Here is a 21009-nt window from a genome sequence, read left to right on the forward strand (position 1 = left end):
TAAGGTGAACCACAAATGTGAGCCACATGTGTAATTTTAAATAAAAAAATTAAAAGAAGCAGGTGAAATTAATTTTAATAATATATTTTATTTAACTCAATAGATTCAAAATATTATCATTTCAACAGATAAATCAATATAAAATTATTAATGAGACTTTTTTTAACATCCTTTTTTGGTACTAAGTCTTTGCAAATCAGTGCGTATTGTACACTCATAGCACAGCTCAATTCAGACTGGCCACACGTCCAGCGCTCTGTGGCCACTCGCAGCTGGGGGCTACCATATTAGATAGCAGAGGCCTGGAGCCAAGGTGAGGCTTTATATGTTTATTACACCCAAACTCTATTTCCTACCAGATAAACCATGTGGGACTTAGGAAAGGTATTTTTAAAAATCAACCACATTAAAGAAAGTTTGTATTTTTATATTTTTGATACAGTATGTAATATGATATATTATCTGTAATATGGTGATAAGAATTTAAAATAAAATACTATCTATACTGACTAGACCATGTATTTATCCAAAATAAGAACAACCAAAAATGATTATTATGTCACTGATATTCATTTATTTTATATTTATTTTTGTGATTATTTGACACGTTCTAATAATCTAAAAAAAGTAAATAAACCTGACATAACTATAAACATACAAATAATTCAAATAACTATAAACTACAATTGATTTAACTTCACTCCTAGCAAAGAAATAGGAGTAAACAACAAAATATTTCCCTATGTTACTAAATTTTTCACTTCACAGGACTTACCATTGGTTAAGTCATGTTATGGTTTTAACGGCTTTTTTCTCATAAAAACTTAACTGTAATTCTCTAAATAACAGATGACCACTTATCATGACAACTTGATTATATATGAATATAATCACAAGTTAAAATGCTATATTTATTTCAAAACAAAACAATTCACTGGAATTAAAGCATTAAATATTATTTGGATTACATTGATTATTAAAATTATACTGAATAGTATACAGTTGCCAAATTCCTGTATCTTGATCTCACAAGCAGGGTGGAAAATGTATGGAAAACACTTCTTAACTGCCAGGTCTTTCTGGAAGTTATGCACAAAGCACAGATCACGCGCAGGCACATATGATTTATTTTTAAGTATGCTCTCATTTTCTGTGTATGGAGATGCTCCTGCAGTTCATGTATTTTTCATCAAATTTTCTCTGGGTTGCCCAATAGTCCAACACAAGTAGTCAGATAATCACAAGAGTAAAATGGAGAGAGACTACTGAACAGGCTACTACAAAAAGGCGATTGCTACACCTTGTATCAAATCAGACAAGGACCATTTAGTTACCTAATATAACTTCAACATTACAAAGTTTACAAAATTCGTAATGACCAAAACTCTTTGGACTTTGGTTTTTCGTCTACTAGGTGTTCAAAAGATGGCAATCTAGAATATGGCCCTCTTTTCCAATAATCTAGCAGGATGCTCAGTCAGAAGTGATACACAAGGAAATAGTGCCACTAGCTAAATCATCAATTCTGTGCCTGTAGCACCGCCTATGTATCTGTCCCTCTGCAGTATCCTGACCAAGAATTTGTCTCATTCAGCCATACTCAGGTTTAAAATCTCTGATGGGTTCACACTACAAACAAGTCTAGCTGCAGAAGACAGGGTTCAAATACTTACATCTTCCTATTCACATTGTTTTCACTGAAACTTTCGTGAGGTAGGAGCAATTCCCTTAACTGGACTTGCGTATTTCCTAAGTTAACTGATGCTGACACAAACACAAAGACATCTACTGTACAATTTTAAACACTTGGCCAAACTGCAGAAATAAAACCACCCAATGCATTAAGAAAGACTCACATCTGGCATTTCTGTAGAGAAGGAAAGGATCCTGGAGCTGGAAATCCAGGTCTTTAGTAATGGGTTCTGTCCTGTTTTCCATGCTCAACCTATTCATAATGGTGAACCCATGCTTTGGAGAAGCAGACCTAAAAATCGCAAGGGGTGGGGATGATATCAAAAGACAAATTATTCCACAGAAGTACACTTCAGTAGAACTACTATTAGAATATGCCTCTCAATCTTTTTGTATGTATGTACAGCTTTGTGCAGACTGTACACATAAAAACCAATGATTCTTTACTATTGGTTAACAGTACTAATGTACTAATTCATGTACTACTTCATATGTAATATATCCAGTGTGACTGCCCTTGCTGTCCCTTTGGCAAAAGCAAGTCCTACTTATTTAGCTATGTGTATATAGGTATTTTGCTTCCCTCTCTAGGTTGTAAATTCCTAGGCAGAAATATTAACCACTTAAAAAAAATTACGAACAGATACTTTTAAAGAATCTTGAGTGCACATCACAATCATATGAAAAAATTTTTCATAGAAAATGTTAGTGTTGGTTTGAAATTGAAGCTGTAAAATCTCTTAAAGAAATGATGCCCCTCTGGGTCAACGAACCCGTGATGAGATACAGTACAATTAAAAGATCATAGAATTTAATTCAAGAAGCAGCCATTTTGTCTTCCTCATAAAGGAAACAACTTCATAGATAAACTACTATAAAAGTTTTTCCTCCATAACAGTGTGTCATTTAGTGACTTATTTTTCGTTTCAATGAATAAACCTTCAGTGCCTACTCTCTGTCAGGCAGAACCCAAATTACACGGAGTGTAACTCTAACAACTACATGTGCATTTGTCTACTCTTGGGTGACAGCCATATAGTAATCCAACTGTGCAACTTCTGGTGACAAATGAAACACCAAATGCTTCTACGCTGAAACTGAAGCAAGCAGAATTCATTTATTTACTTTAAACTAGGGCAGCAGGGTAACCAACCCACAGAAATGTTCTGAGCGATAGGAAGAAAAGGTGTTTATGTTTCAGTTTTATTTCAAATTAGCCATTTGATGCTACTAACGAAGTAACATACAGCTACAGTACTACAGAATTTTGAGACCTCCAAATTTAAACTTGATGGAAGCCAATCCTTGCCCAACTTATTTTACAAAAAGGTAAAGCAGTGGTAGGCATATGATCAATATTAGAAAGAATCACGATAATCATTTCAACTTAAATTCCAAGGAAGAAGGAAAGAGTTCCCAAGTTCTCTCACAGAGAGGGTCCTCTAGAAGTGTCAAGTTCAAAAATCACCAGTGGGTGTCTCTATGAACTCTCTATTATAGAAAGCAAGCCATGGGAGGAAATAAAGAAAAACATTTTTAAATGGGATTAGGTACTTCTATACAGAATCAGAATTTGATTCTTCAGGTAGTTCATTATCCCAACAGGACCTCACCTCTCTAATGGTATGGTTACTATACCATCTCATAATTTATAAAATAGACTCGGGGGATGAATGTGCCAGTTCCTCCAAAGCAATATCCATAACAGAAGTCAAAATATTAACACCAGCAACTCCATTACCTGTACTAAAAACTCTCCTCTGACTTTTATGAGCTTTCTGTCATTCTCTACTGAGGAAAGACCTCAACATGTTAGAATCTGGCATCTATCTGATGGCCTACCCCCGGGCAAGAGGGGAGATGGGGAAAGCTCCTATTCTTGAGGAGTTAGATTTGGGGAAGAGTTTAAGGAACAGGGAAAGAGTTGTTTCTCTACCTAATGGTTGAACTGACAGTTCCATTTGGAATTCAGAGTATATTAAGAAATACTTGAAAATGCAAACCTTCATTTGGTTTGGGTACAAAAGAGAAAATACTTGTATAATTTGTTAATCTTTTGCAGTCAAAAAGAGAGAGAGAGAGAGAGAGCGAGCACCTACTAAAAATCCCTAAAACCAATCATTAGCATATATTAATACACCTTTTCTTTCACTTCTCAAAAGAGTAATACTTGTATGAAATGAATGAGAAATGCACTGTGTGTGTGTGTGTGCTTGGTATAAGTCAGAGTTTATCCATTTGGTTTTCTTTTCACACTTGAGAATTCTCAAGAGTAGTCTATACTCAGTGGTATGCTCTGGTGTTTCAGAATGTTTCAGAACATAATGTAAACCAAAGCAGCCAATGGCTCTTAGGCACTCCCACCACTTTTCTAATAAACCAACCTCCTCTACCTACTCCAATGGTCTTGCCCATCCGTTCCTTTCTTTCCACTCCCACTGTGGCTTCCGCCTCCACTGACACACTCTTCTGCCATCCTTGCACTGGGCCTGCAACCCGCCTCTCTGCAACATTCTCATTTTGCTTGTGTCCATAAGGCTGACTCTTCTCTGTATCTCTGGTCATGAAAACTCAACCACTAGCCCTCATCACTTTCTTCTCCTTCAGAGAACACTTGTACTCTCATGGCTTCAATGACCAGTTTAAGGCAGGTGACTTGAAGCTCTGTATCCCCATCCTTAACCTGGCCTATGGAACCTGACAGCTCATTCAAATGCCCTGCTATTACACCAAAATCATTATTTCAAAATAAAATTATCTTCAAACCAGATTCTCTACCTCCTATCTTTCTATTCTGCTTATGGTTCTGTCATTCTTTGTCTTCTATTTCAAAATCTTAGTATTTTTTTTTTAATTTTATCATTCCTTCTATATGTGCAATCTTTCAAGAAATTTGTTGTCTCAGCTTCTGCCATTCTAGTTCATACTCTCATCATCTCATATCTACTCCAATGCAACAATCTTCTCATTGTTCTAAGTCCAACTTCTTCTAGAACCAGTGCATCCTCATAATGCTAATACACTGACTGTCCCCATACACTTTGCCATAACTCTGTTACTTCCCTGTTCATAAACCTTCAGTGACTCCCTACTGCTATGAAAATAAATTGCAAAATCCCTCGTCTGACATTCCAAGCCAGCAAAATCTCTTTACTTTTACTGTCTTCTGATATAAACCAGGATAAATTCTCTGTAGCCAAGTCATTTTCCTTACTGTCCCTTCACCACACTAGGTCCTATGCCTCAGCTTTCTCCATCCTTCCTGCTGAGACAGCCCTTCCCTCTCTTCTGTGCAAGCGCTACCTTATTCCTGATGCCTACTTGAGATGCACCAATTCAATAAAGCCTTCCATAATCATAGCAGCCCGTTCATTCCGTATAACCTATCAACTGGAGCTAAGAATAGGCTATCTGTTGGGACTTATCTTTATTTTTTGGTTATTTTTATTTATTCTTGGGGGGGGTTACCTTTAAATGTGAAAGTGTAAAAAAACAATGTGTGTGTGTACATGCACACACATGCATTTTCTGTCTCCCCATTGAAGCTGTTAGCTCTAGAAGGGTTTGTATTAGCCCTTTGTAGTTTATCTTCGTCCTCCCACTGAAAATGATGGACAGTTTACGTGAATGTTTCATGAATAAAACATTGAACTATTAAGACAATATGCATACTATGTGATATTAACAATTTCTGATACAAATGACAAAAAACATATATTTATCAAATTTATCCTGAAATATACTCTATTAACTATATAATAGAGGACTCAAAGACATCTTTAATTTTGGAGCACACTTCTTTAAAGAATCAATGACAGGGGGTGGGGGGAGTGACCAATAAAACCTTTTTCCAAATAGTAATTAAAATATCTAATATTCTTAATAGTGTACTTCTAGCTTTTTTTTTTTTTTTTTTAAGATTCTATTTATTTATTTGACAGATAGAGATCACAAGTAGGCAGAGAGGCGGGCAGAGAGAGAGAGGAGGAGGCAGGTTCCCTGCTAAGCAGAGAGCCCGATGTGGGGCTTGATCCCAGGACACTGGGACCATGACCTGAGCCGAAGGCAGAGGCTTTAACCCACTGAGCCACCCAGGCGCCCCTACTTCTAGCTTCTTGCCAATGCATTATATTCAAGGACTCTGTACTACTCATTTGAATTAAAGGATAAATATTTAATACTGTTTTAAAAAGAACACAGATTTAAGTTCTTCAATACTGGAGTTTAAATTACATTCTGAAATTAGTATTCCTCATACTATACCAGGTGACATTACTCAGTATTCCCTTCCTTGTATCACTAATAACTTCAAACCAAGATTCAGGTTTTTTTCACTTCTCTGTGAAATAAAACTACATTTGAAGAGCAACACAACTGAATTAAAATATTCTTCCCAAGACTGTCAGTTTCTTCATAAAAGTAAAATACTCTTACCTTGTGTAAACAAATAAGGTTCCTTCCACATCAGTCTTTTCCTAAAAAACAAAACAAAACAGCAAAATGTGTATATTCTCTTCATTAATAGGCACTTTCACAGAAGTTAGAGAATAGTCAGTTTTAAGTAAGGCCAAATCCATTGAACAGGAGGGTTTATTCTTAGGGAAAGGAGAAAGGCAGGTTTTCAGCCAGGTTGTGGCTCTGCTCATTAGGCAGCAGGAAGCAGTCCTTCTACTTTTGTCATTCACGAAATAAACCATCATTCTCTCTCTTTACCAAAGACAGGGACAGCAATACACCTCTGGCTAAAGCAATACAAAAATAAATACACTCCATGGATTTCCTTTGAAAGAGGAGGTAAGTGTGCTGCCTTGTCCTCTACCCTGTGACCGGGTACGTGGCTGCAGAAGTCACTAGTGTCTGCATTTCATTATCCCCCTCTTTATTTTCTCGGTTCATCTTCTATTGCCATATCCTGTCACCAAGGAGAGCAGATCTTCTGTCAATGACCCGACTTCGACTACAGCACAGAAGAGAGCAACGATGCTGTAGTTTTCAGACAAATTAATCACCAACGTGGTGTGGAATATTTAGAGTCTCTATCGGATCTTTGAAATCAAGTTAGAAACATTGCTAAGCTCGGACTCAAGAAATCTGCCTGAGAGAAACTGGTTAAGTGGTAAAGTGAAAGTGATGAACTATCATTTCAGTTCATTTGGAAAGGCTCTCTTCCATCTCTCCGAAGACAGGAGCCCAGGCCCTGGTGAAAATGTTCATTAGTACAATGTGTACTTAGAAAAAAAGTTTTGTTTTAGCTAGTCATTAGATTATTATAATGCAGAATTTAAAAGGTACATTTGCTACTTACATGGTTTAGTTTCCCCATTCTATCTAACCTCCTAATATTTAAATATTATTCTCTATTATGAAAATTATTCAAAATTTAAGTACTCTGTAGTTTGGGGGGGGGAAATGCACTCTTTAAGAACAAGGGTATATATAATATTAAATGATAACTTTTTAAAGGCACATAAACATTGGAAGCATGATCCCCTCACATGCTCAAGTAATTTCGGCAATTCTCTTGGTCACCTTACTCCAGTGGATCTTAAGGTATAGACCCCCATCGGCAGTATCAGCATCACTTGGGAAGTTGATGGAAATGCAAATTATTGGGCTACTCCCCAGACCAACAGACTCAGACTACAGGGGTGATGCCCAGCAACCTCATGTTCATTAAGCTGTCAGGTGATTGTGATGTACGCTATGTGAAAACGGCTGCCTCAGTTAAGTAACATTCTCTGCCCAAAGAACTGTACTAGGAGTCCTGAAATCAAAATCCATGATGTCCCAAATTATGTCAAACATCACCAAACACTGTTTTTTTTTAATCAATTTTTTTTAAGATTTTATTTATTTATTTGACAGAGAGAGATCACAAGCAGCAGAGAGGCAGGCAAAGAGAGAGGGGGAAGCAGGCATCCTGCTGAGCAGAGAGCCCGATGGGGGCCTCAATCCCAGGACCCTGAGATCATGACCTGAGCCAAAGGCAGAGGCTTAACCCACTGAGCCACCCAGGAGCCCCACCAAACACTGTTGTTTAAGAGCAAATGGATATTAAATTACTTAGCAACAAGAATTTTACTCCTCATAATAGAATATGTAATTAGAAATAAAGAATTTATAACAGAACAATTTTAGTCAATCTTTTCTCTAATACATACACATTGGTAAGAAAATTACAGTTCATCCTTAAAATGGATTTATTATAAAGTTTGTATAAATCACTTCAGCGTCCTGTGAAAAATATCCTTACTTCTCAAGTGTGGCCCTTTTCCACTATGCTTTGAAAAATACAGAGTCGAAATGAAAAAAAAAAAAAAAAAGATACAGAAACATTTTGACTTACCTTTCCTCGAGTACACAAACATGGTTAATTCTTATCTGTTGAGAAATCTATATACTGGGTGCACTTTAAGTGGTAAGAATTACCTAAACTGCCACAATATTAATCACTGAGAAAATGGCCTCTATAGAACAATAAATACTACCCAAACAGTCTAAAATTTGTAGGCATTCCTGAAGTTCAACCACTACAGTTGGCAAGTATTTACAGTCCACAGAACCTTCAAGAATAAATGTGTAAAAGTTAAATATCCGGTATTATTTGCTACATTGATAAGCTGAAACAGAGATACAGGTTAAGGAACATGCATCGCGAGGACCACTCGCTGCAAGGCCAAATACTTCTGTTCTTCCAGTATTTGACCTCAGACTTTTTCATCTGAGTGATCCAAACACATAAAGCTAATAGCTTTTGACTTGCTTCCCTTCCTCCTGAAGTAGCAACGGAAACTACCTTTTCTTAAAAAAGAAAAAAAGACTTAATGCCCAGTTTCAGTTTTAAAAAATCCAGAATTAGAAATGTAAAAGGCATGTCCTAAAATTGTCTTCCCAACTTGCAACATGCAATTTATTTTGATTCCACATATTAGTGAAATCAAACAATATCAGTACCTTTCTCTGACTTATTTCACTTAGCATAGTGCCCTCAAGGTAATGGATCCTACCTCTTGATTGAAAGTGTTAACCAATTTGTGGCCTCCTTCAACTGCAACAGGTTCTTAAAAAGTTTGAAATTCCCCGACTGCCTCAGGGCAGACTCCCACAGCCCAATACCACAGGCCTGGTCTCCCTGTAGAATAAACATCAAGCAACAGCTTTCCAGAGTTTTCCTTGGGATCCAGACGCATAACTAGGAAAGTCTGCACCAAACAAAATCCACTGTGTACTTTGCCCACCAGGAGCACTGTTGGCAGCACTAACGTGTAAAGGGGATTTCTTAAATCTTGATTATGAATACCTGGAGTGGGATTCTTGCCAGGTCACATGGGGCTAACCAGTTTATTATTCCATGTCTCTGTTTCTTCATTGAAAAGAGATAACTAGCCTGTACCACTCAGATCTTTTGATTAAAAAACGTATTTTAAGTGCTCTATTATACCTGGATAAAAGGGGCTTTGGAAATATAAATTATGATCTATCAAGGTTGAAACAGCTCAAACTGATGCATTTTCCTGGCCCCTCCAGTGTTATCCAAGGGTAACCAGATTTTTTTTTTTTCCCCTTTCAGGGCAAAGCTTAGGTTTGGGGTTTTGGAGTATAGTTAGAACAAGATTTTATTAGATCCTCCAGGCAAGGAGGACTTCTATGTTAAATTACTAGTTTATAGTCCTGGGGAATTTTAGCTAGAATTTTAAAAGTACAATTTAATGATTTAATATTACACTCTATTATAAAATCTAACATGTATTAAAAAATTAAGCAGATCAAAATTTAAAATAGTAAGATGGAATATAAAATTGTGTTAGGTGGCAAATTATTGGGACTCGGTACAGCATTTGACACTTTTGAAACCACCCAAAGCAATCTCTATATTACTAATTATCTATGTTAACACAATCAAAAAGTAGGCTTCCATTTATCCCCATAAACCTCTCTCAATCATGCACATAGCATATAAGTCACCTATGAAGTCTTTAACAGAGCAATGCCTGGACTTCATATCCTGAGATACTCATCTGGCAAGTTACACTTTTTAAACCCCCAAGTGATTTTGACACACAGGGAAACTTAAAAACACTAGCTAGAAACAGGACAACAGTCACACTAAGGCAGTTGCTCAAGCTCAGCACTTCTGACATTTGGGGACAGATAAATCTTTGTCATGGCGGCTCAGCCTGCATAAAGGATATTTAGCAGCATCCCCGACCTCCATCCTTTGGATGCCAGTAGTATGTTCCCTCTTAGTATGACAACCAAAAATTCTGGTCACTGTGCCAAATGTTCCCTGGAGACGAAAGCAAAACTAGCTACAAACCACTGCTCTAAGGACTTAGAGGTGAAAATCCATTCTTCAAATGACATGTAGGTACTTTCGGGGAGCAGTCTTTCCAGATTATGAATGGGAAGTAGTTCTGTTAAATTCCTATTCCAGGCATGACATAATCTTTCTTAATCCTTCCAACACCTCATTTCTGTCTACCCTTCATTCCTAATACCTCCTGCTCTGAACGCCTGAAGTCATTCTTCATCTATTTCAGTGTAGTAAGAACTCCCCTTCTTTACCTCCCATCTGCTTTCTTGCATATACTTTTACTTCCAATCTCAAGAATGTTCTTTCTGCTTTCAGTAGGTTTATGTTCAAAAGGCTCTCATCCAGAGGCCCTGAGTGATAGCGTATGGAGTCAGGGGTGACAAACTGTTCACCCACTGCTCTGCATCTGAACTAGGTCTCTTTTTTCTGGCTACCACAGCCTTGAAGATTAGTACTTTGAAAGAATGACCTTTTACTGGATGAATTATGCCCTGTCTGAAGGCAACAAGTGCAGGAAGCAGGAAAACATAACTCCTGTAAATAATGCATTGTGACACTTCTACTTTTTGATGAGGCTTTAGAAGGACTTTACTGGCTATCTAATAAACCTCTAACTATCTGAACAGGTATCTATCACAGAGATACTGTCAAAAGCCTATAGGAGACAATTGTTTTCCAAGAGGAATGCTGTCCCCTACATGTTAACAATTTCTCAAGATTCCTCAGACTCTAATCCCACTGTGAGGTAGGCTCACATTACTGTACATCTGACTCTTTAACTCCCACAAAATTACCTTGACAGAATTAACACAGTATGCCTTTGGCATCTTCTTATACAGCAGTGTAATAGCAATGCAGTATGTAGAATATCTTTGTATTTTTTCTAAATTGCCATTGATGAAATCACCCAGTACATTGCTCTATGTTCCTTACATAAAGACCCAGGTGACAAGTTCCCCCGAAAATGAGGAGGAAATAAGTAAGCTCTCTGCTGACCAAGTGTTACAGACTGGTGAATATTAAAGACGTCTTCCCATTTTCCTTTTCTGCTTGACAACTAGGAGTACAGACCTAAATTCCTCGCTCTGTTCCAGCAAAATTCCTAACTTAAGAACTTGGGGTAATAGGTCGCCTGGGTGGCTCAGCCCTTAAGTGTCTGCCTTTAGCTGGGGTCATGATCCCAGGGTCCTGGAATCAGGCCTGCACCAGGTTCCCTGCTAAGCAGGGAGCCTGCTTCTCCCTCTCCCACTCCCCCTACTTGTGTTCCCTCTCTTGCTGTGTCTCTGTCAAATAAATAAACAACATCTTAAAAAAAAAAAAAAAAAGAACTTAGGGTAAAACTGTTTCCATCTCTCCCATTCTAGGGCCTCTTGTTAAAATCTTTTTACTTCTCTTAATTATTTTCAGGTGAGTTTTTTAATTACAGAGTGGTCAAGGTCCACACTAGAGAGAAGTGGGCTATGTAAATGAATGCAAATGTTAAAAAAATATTAATTTGTTCAATATGCATGTTTTCCTTGATTGAATTTCGATGTCTTAGAGAATACATTTAAAAATCACCTGAAACTCATTCATCCTGGCCCAGTTTTTTATACTGTTTTCCAACTTATTTTAAAATGATGGATGGTTATGTAATGGATGGATTATAATTTGGGACAAAAATTATTATGAGGAAAAGAAAAATTACATTTCCCTCTATTCAAGTGGGTTGTTCCAAAATCACACGCAGTAATTCCTGCAAAGGAGTCAAGTGTCTCATGCTCCTACCCCATTGTAATTGTGAGGAAAATTAAATTTCATCCCATTGCTATTTATTGGGTTTCTGCTTTGAGAAGTGCACTAAATAATTCGGCTCCCAAACGGACTCTAATTTCAAACTCATTCTGGTCTTGGTAGGCTGTGATGTAACGGTATCTCCAAGATGGGCAGCCTCCTTCGAAGTGTTAGACCCAGCCCCCATTTTGTCCTCTATTTGCCGATGTTTGCTCTTTTCTCGGTGTATTTCCTGAGTTCACAAGTTCAATTTCTCCCCTCTGCCAAGATCTGACTCCTCTTCGTCCCATTTAAGACTGATGTTCCAGAACCAGAACTCGGCTTTTTCCTTCGTCCCCTACCCTTGCCTCCCCTACAGCCACGTTTCACTGTGACAGAATCCTGCTTCACTTTCTCAGACTACAGCAGTCTTCCGCCCTCAAGGCATTAGGTCCCCCTCCTTCCTGCAGCTCCGGGTCCAGTCCCTGATCCGTCTGGTCTCCCCACGTGGGGTGTCGTAGATATTTAAGTCTTTTCCCCAACTTCAGATGGCTTCTCAGAGTGGCCTCCCTCTCCCCCAAAACCCCCGGCCTAGGGGTCTAGTTGCCACAACTTCGGCCTCAGGCCGCGATCACCACCATCCACCTCCATCCACCTCCAGAACGTCAGCGTCTCCTCCCCCTCACTGGGTTCTGGAGCCCCGAGTCTGACGACCCCGTCCCCACCCTCGCCCTGCCTGCGCGGCCCCGTCGCGTCCGCACGCACCCACTCGTTGGCCCGATGGCCGAAAGTGTACAGAGCCACCTGGCTGGCCACGTCCACGATGCGGTTGATATAGGGGTCGTGGCGCTGCAGGGCCGCCAAGCTGATGTCGCGCCCCTTTCCCACCAGGCCGCCCGCCGCCACGGCCGCCATCTTCCCTCCCTCCCCGACATCAACCCAGGGTTGTCGGAAGCCACTCTCAATAGATCGCAGAACGAGCGAGCCGCCTCGCAACCGAAAACATGCGGCGACCGCAAGGCCGGGGAGGCCTTCCTTCTCCAGCCATGCCCCCGCCCCCACCTCCGGTGACAGACGCAAGGCATTACTAATCGATGGCCGCGCTCCCGCCCCCGACGATCGTTGCCGGGGGCAACCGCAAGCCCCGGCTAGAGATCTGAACCAGGGTCCTCTTCCCCAAGCTCTGTTTTCTTCTTACATGAGCCTTGGAGCTGCACGCGCGGTTGGGTGTATCGCTTGGATGTGATCGACGCCTTGGAGTGTTTTTGGCGTGCAGTGATCAAACCTATAATAATAAATAAACGTCAAAAACTAGTAACTAAAGAGAAAGGGAACTGTGATTTCTGTATGTACAAACACTCAGTGGTTCTCAAAGTACGGAATTCCCCCGGGAATTCCAGAGACCCTTTCAGGGGTCTGCCGTGTGAAAACTATTTTCATGACAATACTAACATTTCTTTGCCTCTTTCACTGTGTTGACATTTGCACCAGTGGTGCAAAAACAATGGGGAGTAAAAAGTCAGGCGTCTTAGAGTGATTCAAGGCGGGGCACCGCGGCAAAAGCCAGTGTCGCTTGAGGGTGTTCCTCATAAAGCAGTAAAAATTATTAATTTTATTAGAGTTCAGCTTTTTGCTTCACTTTTTAAAGATTTATTTTTTGAGAGCGAGAGAGCGAACGGGTGTGCGAGTGGAGGAGGGGCAGAGGGTGAGAATCTGAAGCATGACTCCCCGCTGAGCCCTGATCCCCGAAAGGAAGGAACATCCCCTTCGTCTCCCCGCCTTGAGATCAGGACCTCAGCTAAAAAAAACAAGAGCCCCTGGCTCAACCAACTGAGCTACCCAGGCGCTCCACACTTTTAAAATTCTGTGTCAAAAAATAAGAAGTCTGTGCAAAGCACCTGTGCTGAACACAGGAGTACCACATACTCGTCCTTAGGAAACCACTTCTGTGCTTGAGTTGCAAGCTGAACTAATATTTTTATTTTCACGGAACACTATTTTTACTTGAAAGAAAGATAGACTAACTAACAGACAGGTATTCGATAGGCATTTTTTCGAAAATAAATCTTGTGCCTCTGTCACTTCCAGGAAAACAAGGACCGTTATTGTTACCAGTGATAATTTTTGAGCTTTCAACTGAGAAATAGAAGTTTAGAAAACATGTATCTACTACCAGGAGTTGGACGGCTTCTCAGTACTTAAAGTCTTTTCTGATGAGGTCAGTGGGCATTTAGAAAGTCTGTGATGAGGAATTTGGTCTTTAAACATTGGGAGATGGGAATATTGTCAGTCTGATACAGGCTATAACTGGTTGTACCATTTTGTTAAAATCTTTTAGCAAGTGCTGAACATTTCTTTTGTAAAGGAATTTACCTTCAAGCCTTGGGGCCTATGAGCAAAGTCTACCTTTCCCAATAATTCAGGGAATATAAATACATCCCAGTTGGCTCCCAAGTAGTTGGTCCAGTGCCTTGTGAATAGAAATTTAGTAAATGCTTATTCTATTGCACTACACCACGAGTTAGTTGCATTTACTCATGTAATGTCTTTTTTTTTTTCTTTTTAAGAGTGCATGGCTTATAGAATACTGAAATCCAAGTTGGGATAAAAGAGCATACAATAGTAAGTCCTGATCTTTCAGAGTTTACTCAAGAAGATAGGAAAAAATAGAAAGTTTTTTTTTTTAAACTTTCTATATTGTAAGGAAAAAAAGGAAAAGGGAAAACCCTTGAGGATTAGAAGTCATGCAGAAAACAAAGATACATAACATCGCAATGACTTCACCATTGCCGTATTGTTCATTTTCTGGTCCACAGAGCTTTGTTCTCTTTTTTAAAAATTCTTTTCCCCCAAATTCTTAAAGCTCCATCCTTCTAGGATGAAGACAGACTTCTGCCTCCTTTCTTCTTGAATAACCTGTGTAAAATCAGGTCATTATTACTTACCTAAACATACTAAGTTGCAGGCTCTATGTTAGCAAAAGATCATTTATAGTTGGCTAATTCTTATTTAATACACATAGCATTAACTTCCATTGGTTTCCACAGTGCTGGCACACTTCCACTGTGTTTCTGGAGGTCTCATTATAATACCTCGAATAGCTATTCATGACTTTGGGTTTTCATGATGATTTTATAATTGTCATTACAAGATAAAACGTGTGTTAACACTTGGTATTTAAAGTTGTATACCAGAATTTGAAACAAATTTGTAGTATGAAAAAAAATAATGTCCAGGTCTATGATTTTTATACCATTGTAATGACTAAGATAAAATTCACCACGTAATCCACCAAGATAATTGTGGGAACATAGTATGCTTCAGTTATTTGAAAATAGGGATATAATCATCGAAACATTGAAAAATGTTCGGTTTTGTAGCTATGTGTGCTTGTGTACAAATATAAACTGACTTCTTATGGCATAATAATCTGAAACATAAATATACAGTCTGCTTTACTACTCTTTTCTTTGTTGTGTAAATGTCCCTAATTTTTGCATTTCCTACTCTATTCCTAGAGTAGAATGTGTTGGAATAGAGAGGAAGGAGCAGCTTTCAGGATGCCCCCTAAGAGCGTGTGATTCTAAAATGATTTAAACAACCTCTCATGGTTTGCTTGTGCTGCCTGTATGAATCGTCCTTTTTGCTAGGAATTTTGTACTAAAAGATGATAGAAATAAAGAATTAAAGAAACCCTCTTTCTCCTAGTGGTGGGAAATGGTTTGAAGCTTGTTATCAGTTGTTTTCAGGGCATGGTTCATTTCTTTGTTAGGAAACAATATACAATGGGAGAGGCACCCCTTGGAAAGGGGAACTACTCTAACCTCTTTTTATCTATATGAATTTCACCAAGTGACCTCACCTTTAACTTGGGGATCCTAACTGATATCTGTCCTACCAATTTTGTGGGATGAATGGGATCAAGTTAGAAAGCATACTCGAAAAAGATTTTCAATCTATCAAATGTTCTGCAAACGAAAAAAGCTATTATTATTATTACTACTACTACATCATCATTAGCATTATTTTCAACACTGTTAATATCTTTTTAAAAGATTTATTTATTTATTTTAGAGAAAGAGCACACACGCTTGAGCAGAGGGAGGGGCAGAAAGAGAGGGAGACAAGCAGACTCCTATCTGAGTGCGGAGCCCTACCCTAGGACCCAGAGATGATGACCTGAGCTGAAACCAAGATAAGATGCTCAACCAACTGAACCACCCAGGCACCCCTGTTACTATTATTTCTAACAGAAGTCTAGAAGGATCCTTCTTGTCCAATTACCTAGCCAATACTCGGTTCATTTCAACAAAGTTCTGTGTGACAAGGAGCTCCCTAATTCCCCAGGCAGTTCATTACCAGGATTTTAATAATATGGAGAATGTGAGCTAAAACATACTTATCAGAAACTTCACAAACAGAGGAAGAAATAATATAGGAGATAGAGGTCTGTGTTCCATGAGACTGCAAAGTAGTTAAGTATGAAACAGCCATCAGAGAGCCCTGACGCAGAATGAGAAGGCGCAGGTGTGGGGAAGAAAGGGGCCTGTTGGTTAAGCTTTTGCTCAAGCTTGAATTTCTCTAATCTGGGCCCAGCCACAGCCTGGATTAAGCCTCTGCCAACCTGGCCTGGAGCAGACCTGGGCCATTGGAGCTCTTTGGAGTAGGGAGACCACACTTAACCCATTCTCTTCTAATCTTACTTTGCCTCTCTGCCAGTCGCACTAAACCTATTCACTTTACCTCATTGTTAGGGGTCAGACTTAATGGGCATAGAGGACCTCTACATGAAACATGTCTTCCCAGTTGCTTCCTAATGCCTGGAACATACTAAAACATAAGGAAGCGCCTTTAATTCCACATAAAGAGATTATAGGCTTTAAATACCAAGACCACCGTGGTAACTAACATCTGTGAGTCTCAGTACCTGAATGCTAAGAGGGAGGGAAAGCAAGATGTGGAAAGGGCGCGTTGAGACAGCAGAAGACAGATCTTCCCATTTTACGAGTGCGCCGTGGAAATGACCGTGGACGTTGCAGAGACCACCTGTCCAGTCTCTGCTAACACAGGCAGCTCTGCATCATATGATTCAGGAAGCTGTTGTTGAATGTGGCCGATTTCACATAAGGGAGTTTTGTCCTGGGACAGAACAGGGTGTGGGGGATTGCTGGTGGATTGCGCATTAGGACAGCAAACTGAGTTGCATCTCCCGTTACCTAGCTGTGTGTGGGGCTAGCCGGGTCACCATAGCAGCACCAACACCAAAGAGGGATGACCTTATGATTATGTGATTTGGGTAGAGCCCACAGTTCTAGGCAAGCCACATGCCTTCTCGGTGGAATAAAGTGATTGAATTAGAAGGACACTCCCCACTCTAAACGGCATGGCTCTCTGTGGAGCCACCTCCATTCATCTCAACTGCAGCTCTCTTTACAAACACGTGGACGAGCCCGGAAACAATAATGACCAGTCTGTTTGATGCACATTGAAATTATTCCAAGACAGCAGTCCGTTAAGGACTTAACATTATTTCAAAACTAAGGGCTGAATGTTTAAATCAAGAAAGAGAAAAGGTGTTTTCCTTCATTCATGATGCTCTTTTGTTCTCAGAGGGAAGCAGTCACTATTGGGAGGAAGGGATGTGTATCCTGACTACCCTTTAGGTGACCTTATTGCCAGGGGTGATCAGCCTTCTCTGCAGATTTTTAATTCAGGTGAAATGCATATTTCAAGTTACCTTGATGATCTACATGGCAGCCTATGGGAAGCAATCAGAAAAAAAGTATCAGGGACTGCTAGATGGAATGCATTTGAAGAATTTTCTGATTACTTATTATCGATGCAACCTACCATGTCAGCTCTTCACTTTGTGATTGATTTTTCTCTTTTTAAACTGATGTGTGAAACCCCAAAGGAAAATGAATGGCAAAATATTGTGCTGAACTAAACTTAAGTCCAAGGTAAGAGGCTGTGGAAAAACACTTGGCTTGGTCAGGTGCTAGGACTGCAAAAATGGGCTAGAGTTTTGAGGCGGAGGCAGAGAAGCTGCTGATAGAATGCTGAGATTTCAAAACATCTCCCAACCTGGCTCCTCAAGCCTATCTTATATACTCTCCATTGGGTGGACAAGCCCATAGGCCAAATCTGGCCCTCTGCCTGTTTTATAAATAAAGTTTTATTGGGACACAATCAAGCTCAATGTATTGATAGATGCCATCTAAAATAAAACAGCACAGTTGAGTGGCTGGATTGGGAACCAGATGACCTGCAAAGCCTAAAATATTTACTCTCAGTTCCCTTTCAAAAAGTTTGCTGACCACCGGTATATTTGTTAAACAAATCAATAAGTAACTTATGTCAGTAGTCACCCAGTTTGTGCACTTGTCAGCACATAATAAATTAGAAAGAGTGACAAAGTATGAGACCCAGTTTTATTCTTAAGGAACTTAAAATCTAGTTAAGGGGACAAACCTAAGCATATGTGAAAAAATGGTGAACAATAAAACATAATACATAATCAAGGGTTAAACTGTGACGTGTAGACAAGTACCAGAATTTGAAGAAAGGCAGGGAGGATCTGTGAGTCCTCTAGTAGTTCAAGCAGGCACTGTTTAATATAATAAAGTTCCAGAATACCATAAGAGCTTGGATGTTCCTTTGAGATCCTCTGTAATTGGATTTGACCTGTATTTCTACTCTAGTGTCGTTTAAGTCACTGATATTTTTGGACCTGTACTTTGGGGATACCTTTAATGACCAGAACTATTTCTGAGTAAGTTTCACTGACTGATTTTTCTGGGATTTGGGATTCCTTCAATATCCCTAAACTACAGAGAATTTAATTCAGTCAGAGCAGCATAATATCTTTCTTTTTTGGAGAAAATATAGTATAATGAGAAGAACGTGAGTTTTGGAGTCAGAGACTCCCAGATCTAAATCTTGGTCTCGTCTCCGCCTTGCTCTATAACCTTGGGGGTTCTGTTAAGCTCTGGGCCTCAGTTTCTTCACCCACAAAATAAGGACAATAATAGCACACACGTCTTCAGGTTGCTGCAAGAACTAAATCAAATAATTCGTGAGAAGTCCTTAGAATCTAAAGTGTCTGGTACAAAGATGGGGCTCTATCAATGTTTTACGGTTGGCCGTTGCTTTTGATAACAGCAAGATTTATGCCCTGGACAAGAGAGTCACACATCCAGCATGAAAATTAGTGCTTTATCATTTATAAAGGCACTTTGCATATGGTAAACAAATGGTAAACAAACTAATGCAAAGTGTGGAATTACTTCTCCCCCTTCTTAGTTTGCTAATCGTTGTGATTCTTAATTTTTAACATTATCCCCGTTGCCAGGCCCCTAATTTATTTCTAGGATGTCCTTGGGAACTTGGGGACAGGGAGGAGTATATAAAACATGCAAATTCAGATCTACACGCCGGTGTACTAAGGGGTCTTGAGTGCTTTCGGGGTCTGTATTGACTGTCTTTGGAGGTGAGGCAGGCTGGCAGAGGTTCTAGCCTTGTGGTTTGGGGATCAGCATCCGTAGGTTTTCTCCTATTTCTGAGACTATGGGAGAAATCATTTGGTAACCAGACCAATGTTTCTTATTTGTAATAGAGAATAATGACATTCAGTTTTGTAACTGGAGTATTCCTGAAAGAGCTCTTTGAAACACTTTAAGTATTTTGATGTAATCATAACCTATGAGGCTTTAAAATCAGAAGGCTGTGCTTCCTCTGTGGATAAAGCCTGATGAGAGCATTGCTTTTTGTTTCCCTTGAGGTAATTTGAAGATTAAAGGGCAAGGTGTTTCTACATTTCCTGTTGGTAATAAGCAGCCTTCTACAGGGCTTTGACCTTCGCTACTGTTACGGACTCCTAGGAGCAGTGCCTGTGACCCCAGCCAGCATGGCTCACGCCATTCCGGAGATCACTGCCTCCGGGGGCTTTAGTACATCTTCAGAGAACTGCAAACACTGAATCCATAGTTTGGTTTTGTTGCTTTTGTTAAGAATTATATGGGCTTTATAAGAAAACAAGAAAATGTCAGGAAAACAAACATGTTTATTTAACCCAAATAAGCCAAAATTAGTCTAAACTGTGAGAGCTCTTGTAATAAGTAGGGCAGCTCCTGTCTCCCTAGTTCCCTGTGAAGTAGGTAGCAAGTATTGGTGTATTCATTTGTCGATAGCCTTTACGTGTAATCATTTATTCTCTCAGTGAACATTTAGTAGGCTCTTATAAAGGAACAGGCACAGGGCTGGGAGCTGAGACTACTACAGTGAACAAGACAAGCATGCCCTGCCTTTCTGGAGTGTAGAGTCAAACTGGGAAGATGGACACCTAAACAGGCAATGACAGTCAGGTGGGGTCGGCGCCATGTCAATAGTTTAGGAGCACATGGTGGAGGTACAAGGAAGCCTTTGTTCGGTTCCTTTAAATGATTTGCCAAGAATAACAAAATGAAGGTGTTGTACATCCTCTCTTTGACCCAGACCAGGATGGCATGGGCCTAAGAGTCAGAGACTGGGCCCTGGTTATTCTGACATCATGAGTTTTCTTGGGTGGTTTCAGCGTTTTGTCTTAGAGAGGCAGTAGAGATTGTCTAAGTAATGGCACAGACATCGTATCCCAAAGCCATGTTGCTCCTCTCTGGTCTTGGAGCAGAGCAGACTAAGTAAGACCCTCCCAAGGGCAATCCTTCTTCCTTGGGGACTACCGAGTCCTGGCCCCGTATTCTTTTGTATGAATAGGAGGTACTTGAAATACCAGTAGTTTTCATCTGCTCAGCCCTCCCTCATTCTTCTCCTAGGGGTTTCCCTTCTGGAGAGGACACATTGTATTTTCTACTTCTTCACACTTGTCACCCTGAGGCAAGGCAGAGAACCCACTGTCACCTACGAAAGGGCTAGTTTACTAGTCAGTAGAGCTTCCTATACTCTGTCCCTTTCCCCAGTGCTAAACGATCATCTTCAAGTAGGGCTAGCAAGGTGTACTCATTGGGCTACATTTATTCTTTCTTATTCTTCCTAAGGAATTACACAGCTTTTATTCCTTTATTGCATTTCATAAAGTAAACTATAGTGCTGGTTTGTCATAGCCCCAATTTCCCTTCAGTAGGAGCTAAAACATCCAGGAGAAGGCTGGCTGGAAGTCCACATATGGGGATCCCAGGAGACCCTCTTTGCTCTGCCTGAAGTTAAGAGTTGATAAGGGGCAGGGATAATTCCTAGACATTTCAGCTTGAATTATC

At 39.8% G+C, this 21009-nt stretch overlaps 2 protein-coding genes across 30 annotated transcripts in view; one reads left to right on the forward strand and one right to left on the reverse strand.

Moving 5' to 3' along the window:
- The window catches only part of DCP1B (decapping mRNA 1B), a 53697-nt gene extending 40897 nt beyond the window's left edge, over positions 1 to 12800 (reverse strand). Inside the window, exons 1-3 of the mRNA XM_032844511.1 lie at positions 12524 to 12800; positions 6127 to 6167; positions 1857 to 1984 (exon numbers count right to left, since the gene is read on the reverse strand). Coding sequence (XP_032700402.1) covers positions 1857 to 1984; positions 6127 to 6167; positions 12524 to 12673 — 319 coding nt within the window. The 5' untranslated portion in view covers positions 12674 to 12800. The remainder of the gene's footprint in view (positions 1 to 1856; positions 1985 to 6126; positions 6168 to 12523) is intronic.
- The window catches only part of CACNA1C (calcium voltage-gated channel subunit alpha1 C), a 708196-nt gene that overhangs the window by 19708 nt on the left and 667479 nt on the right, over positions 1 to 21009 (forward strand). The window lies entirely within an intron of this gene.

Source organism: Lontra canadensis, unplaced genomic scaffold (assembly GCF_010015895.1).
Source record: "Lontra canadensis isolate GAN:19392208 unplaced genomic scaffold, GSC_riverotter_1.0 scaffold153, whole genome shotgun sequence".
NCBI classification, from domain to species: domain Eukaryota; kingdom Metazoa; phylum Chordata; class Mammalia; order Carnivora; family Mustelidae; genus Lontra; species Lontra canadensis.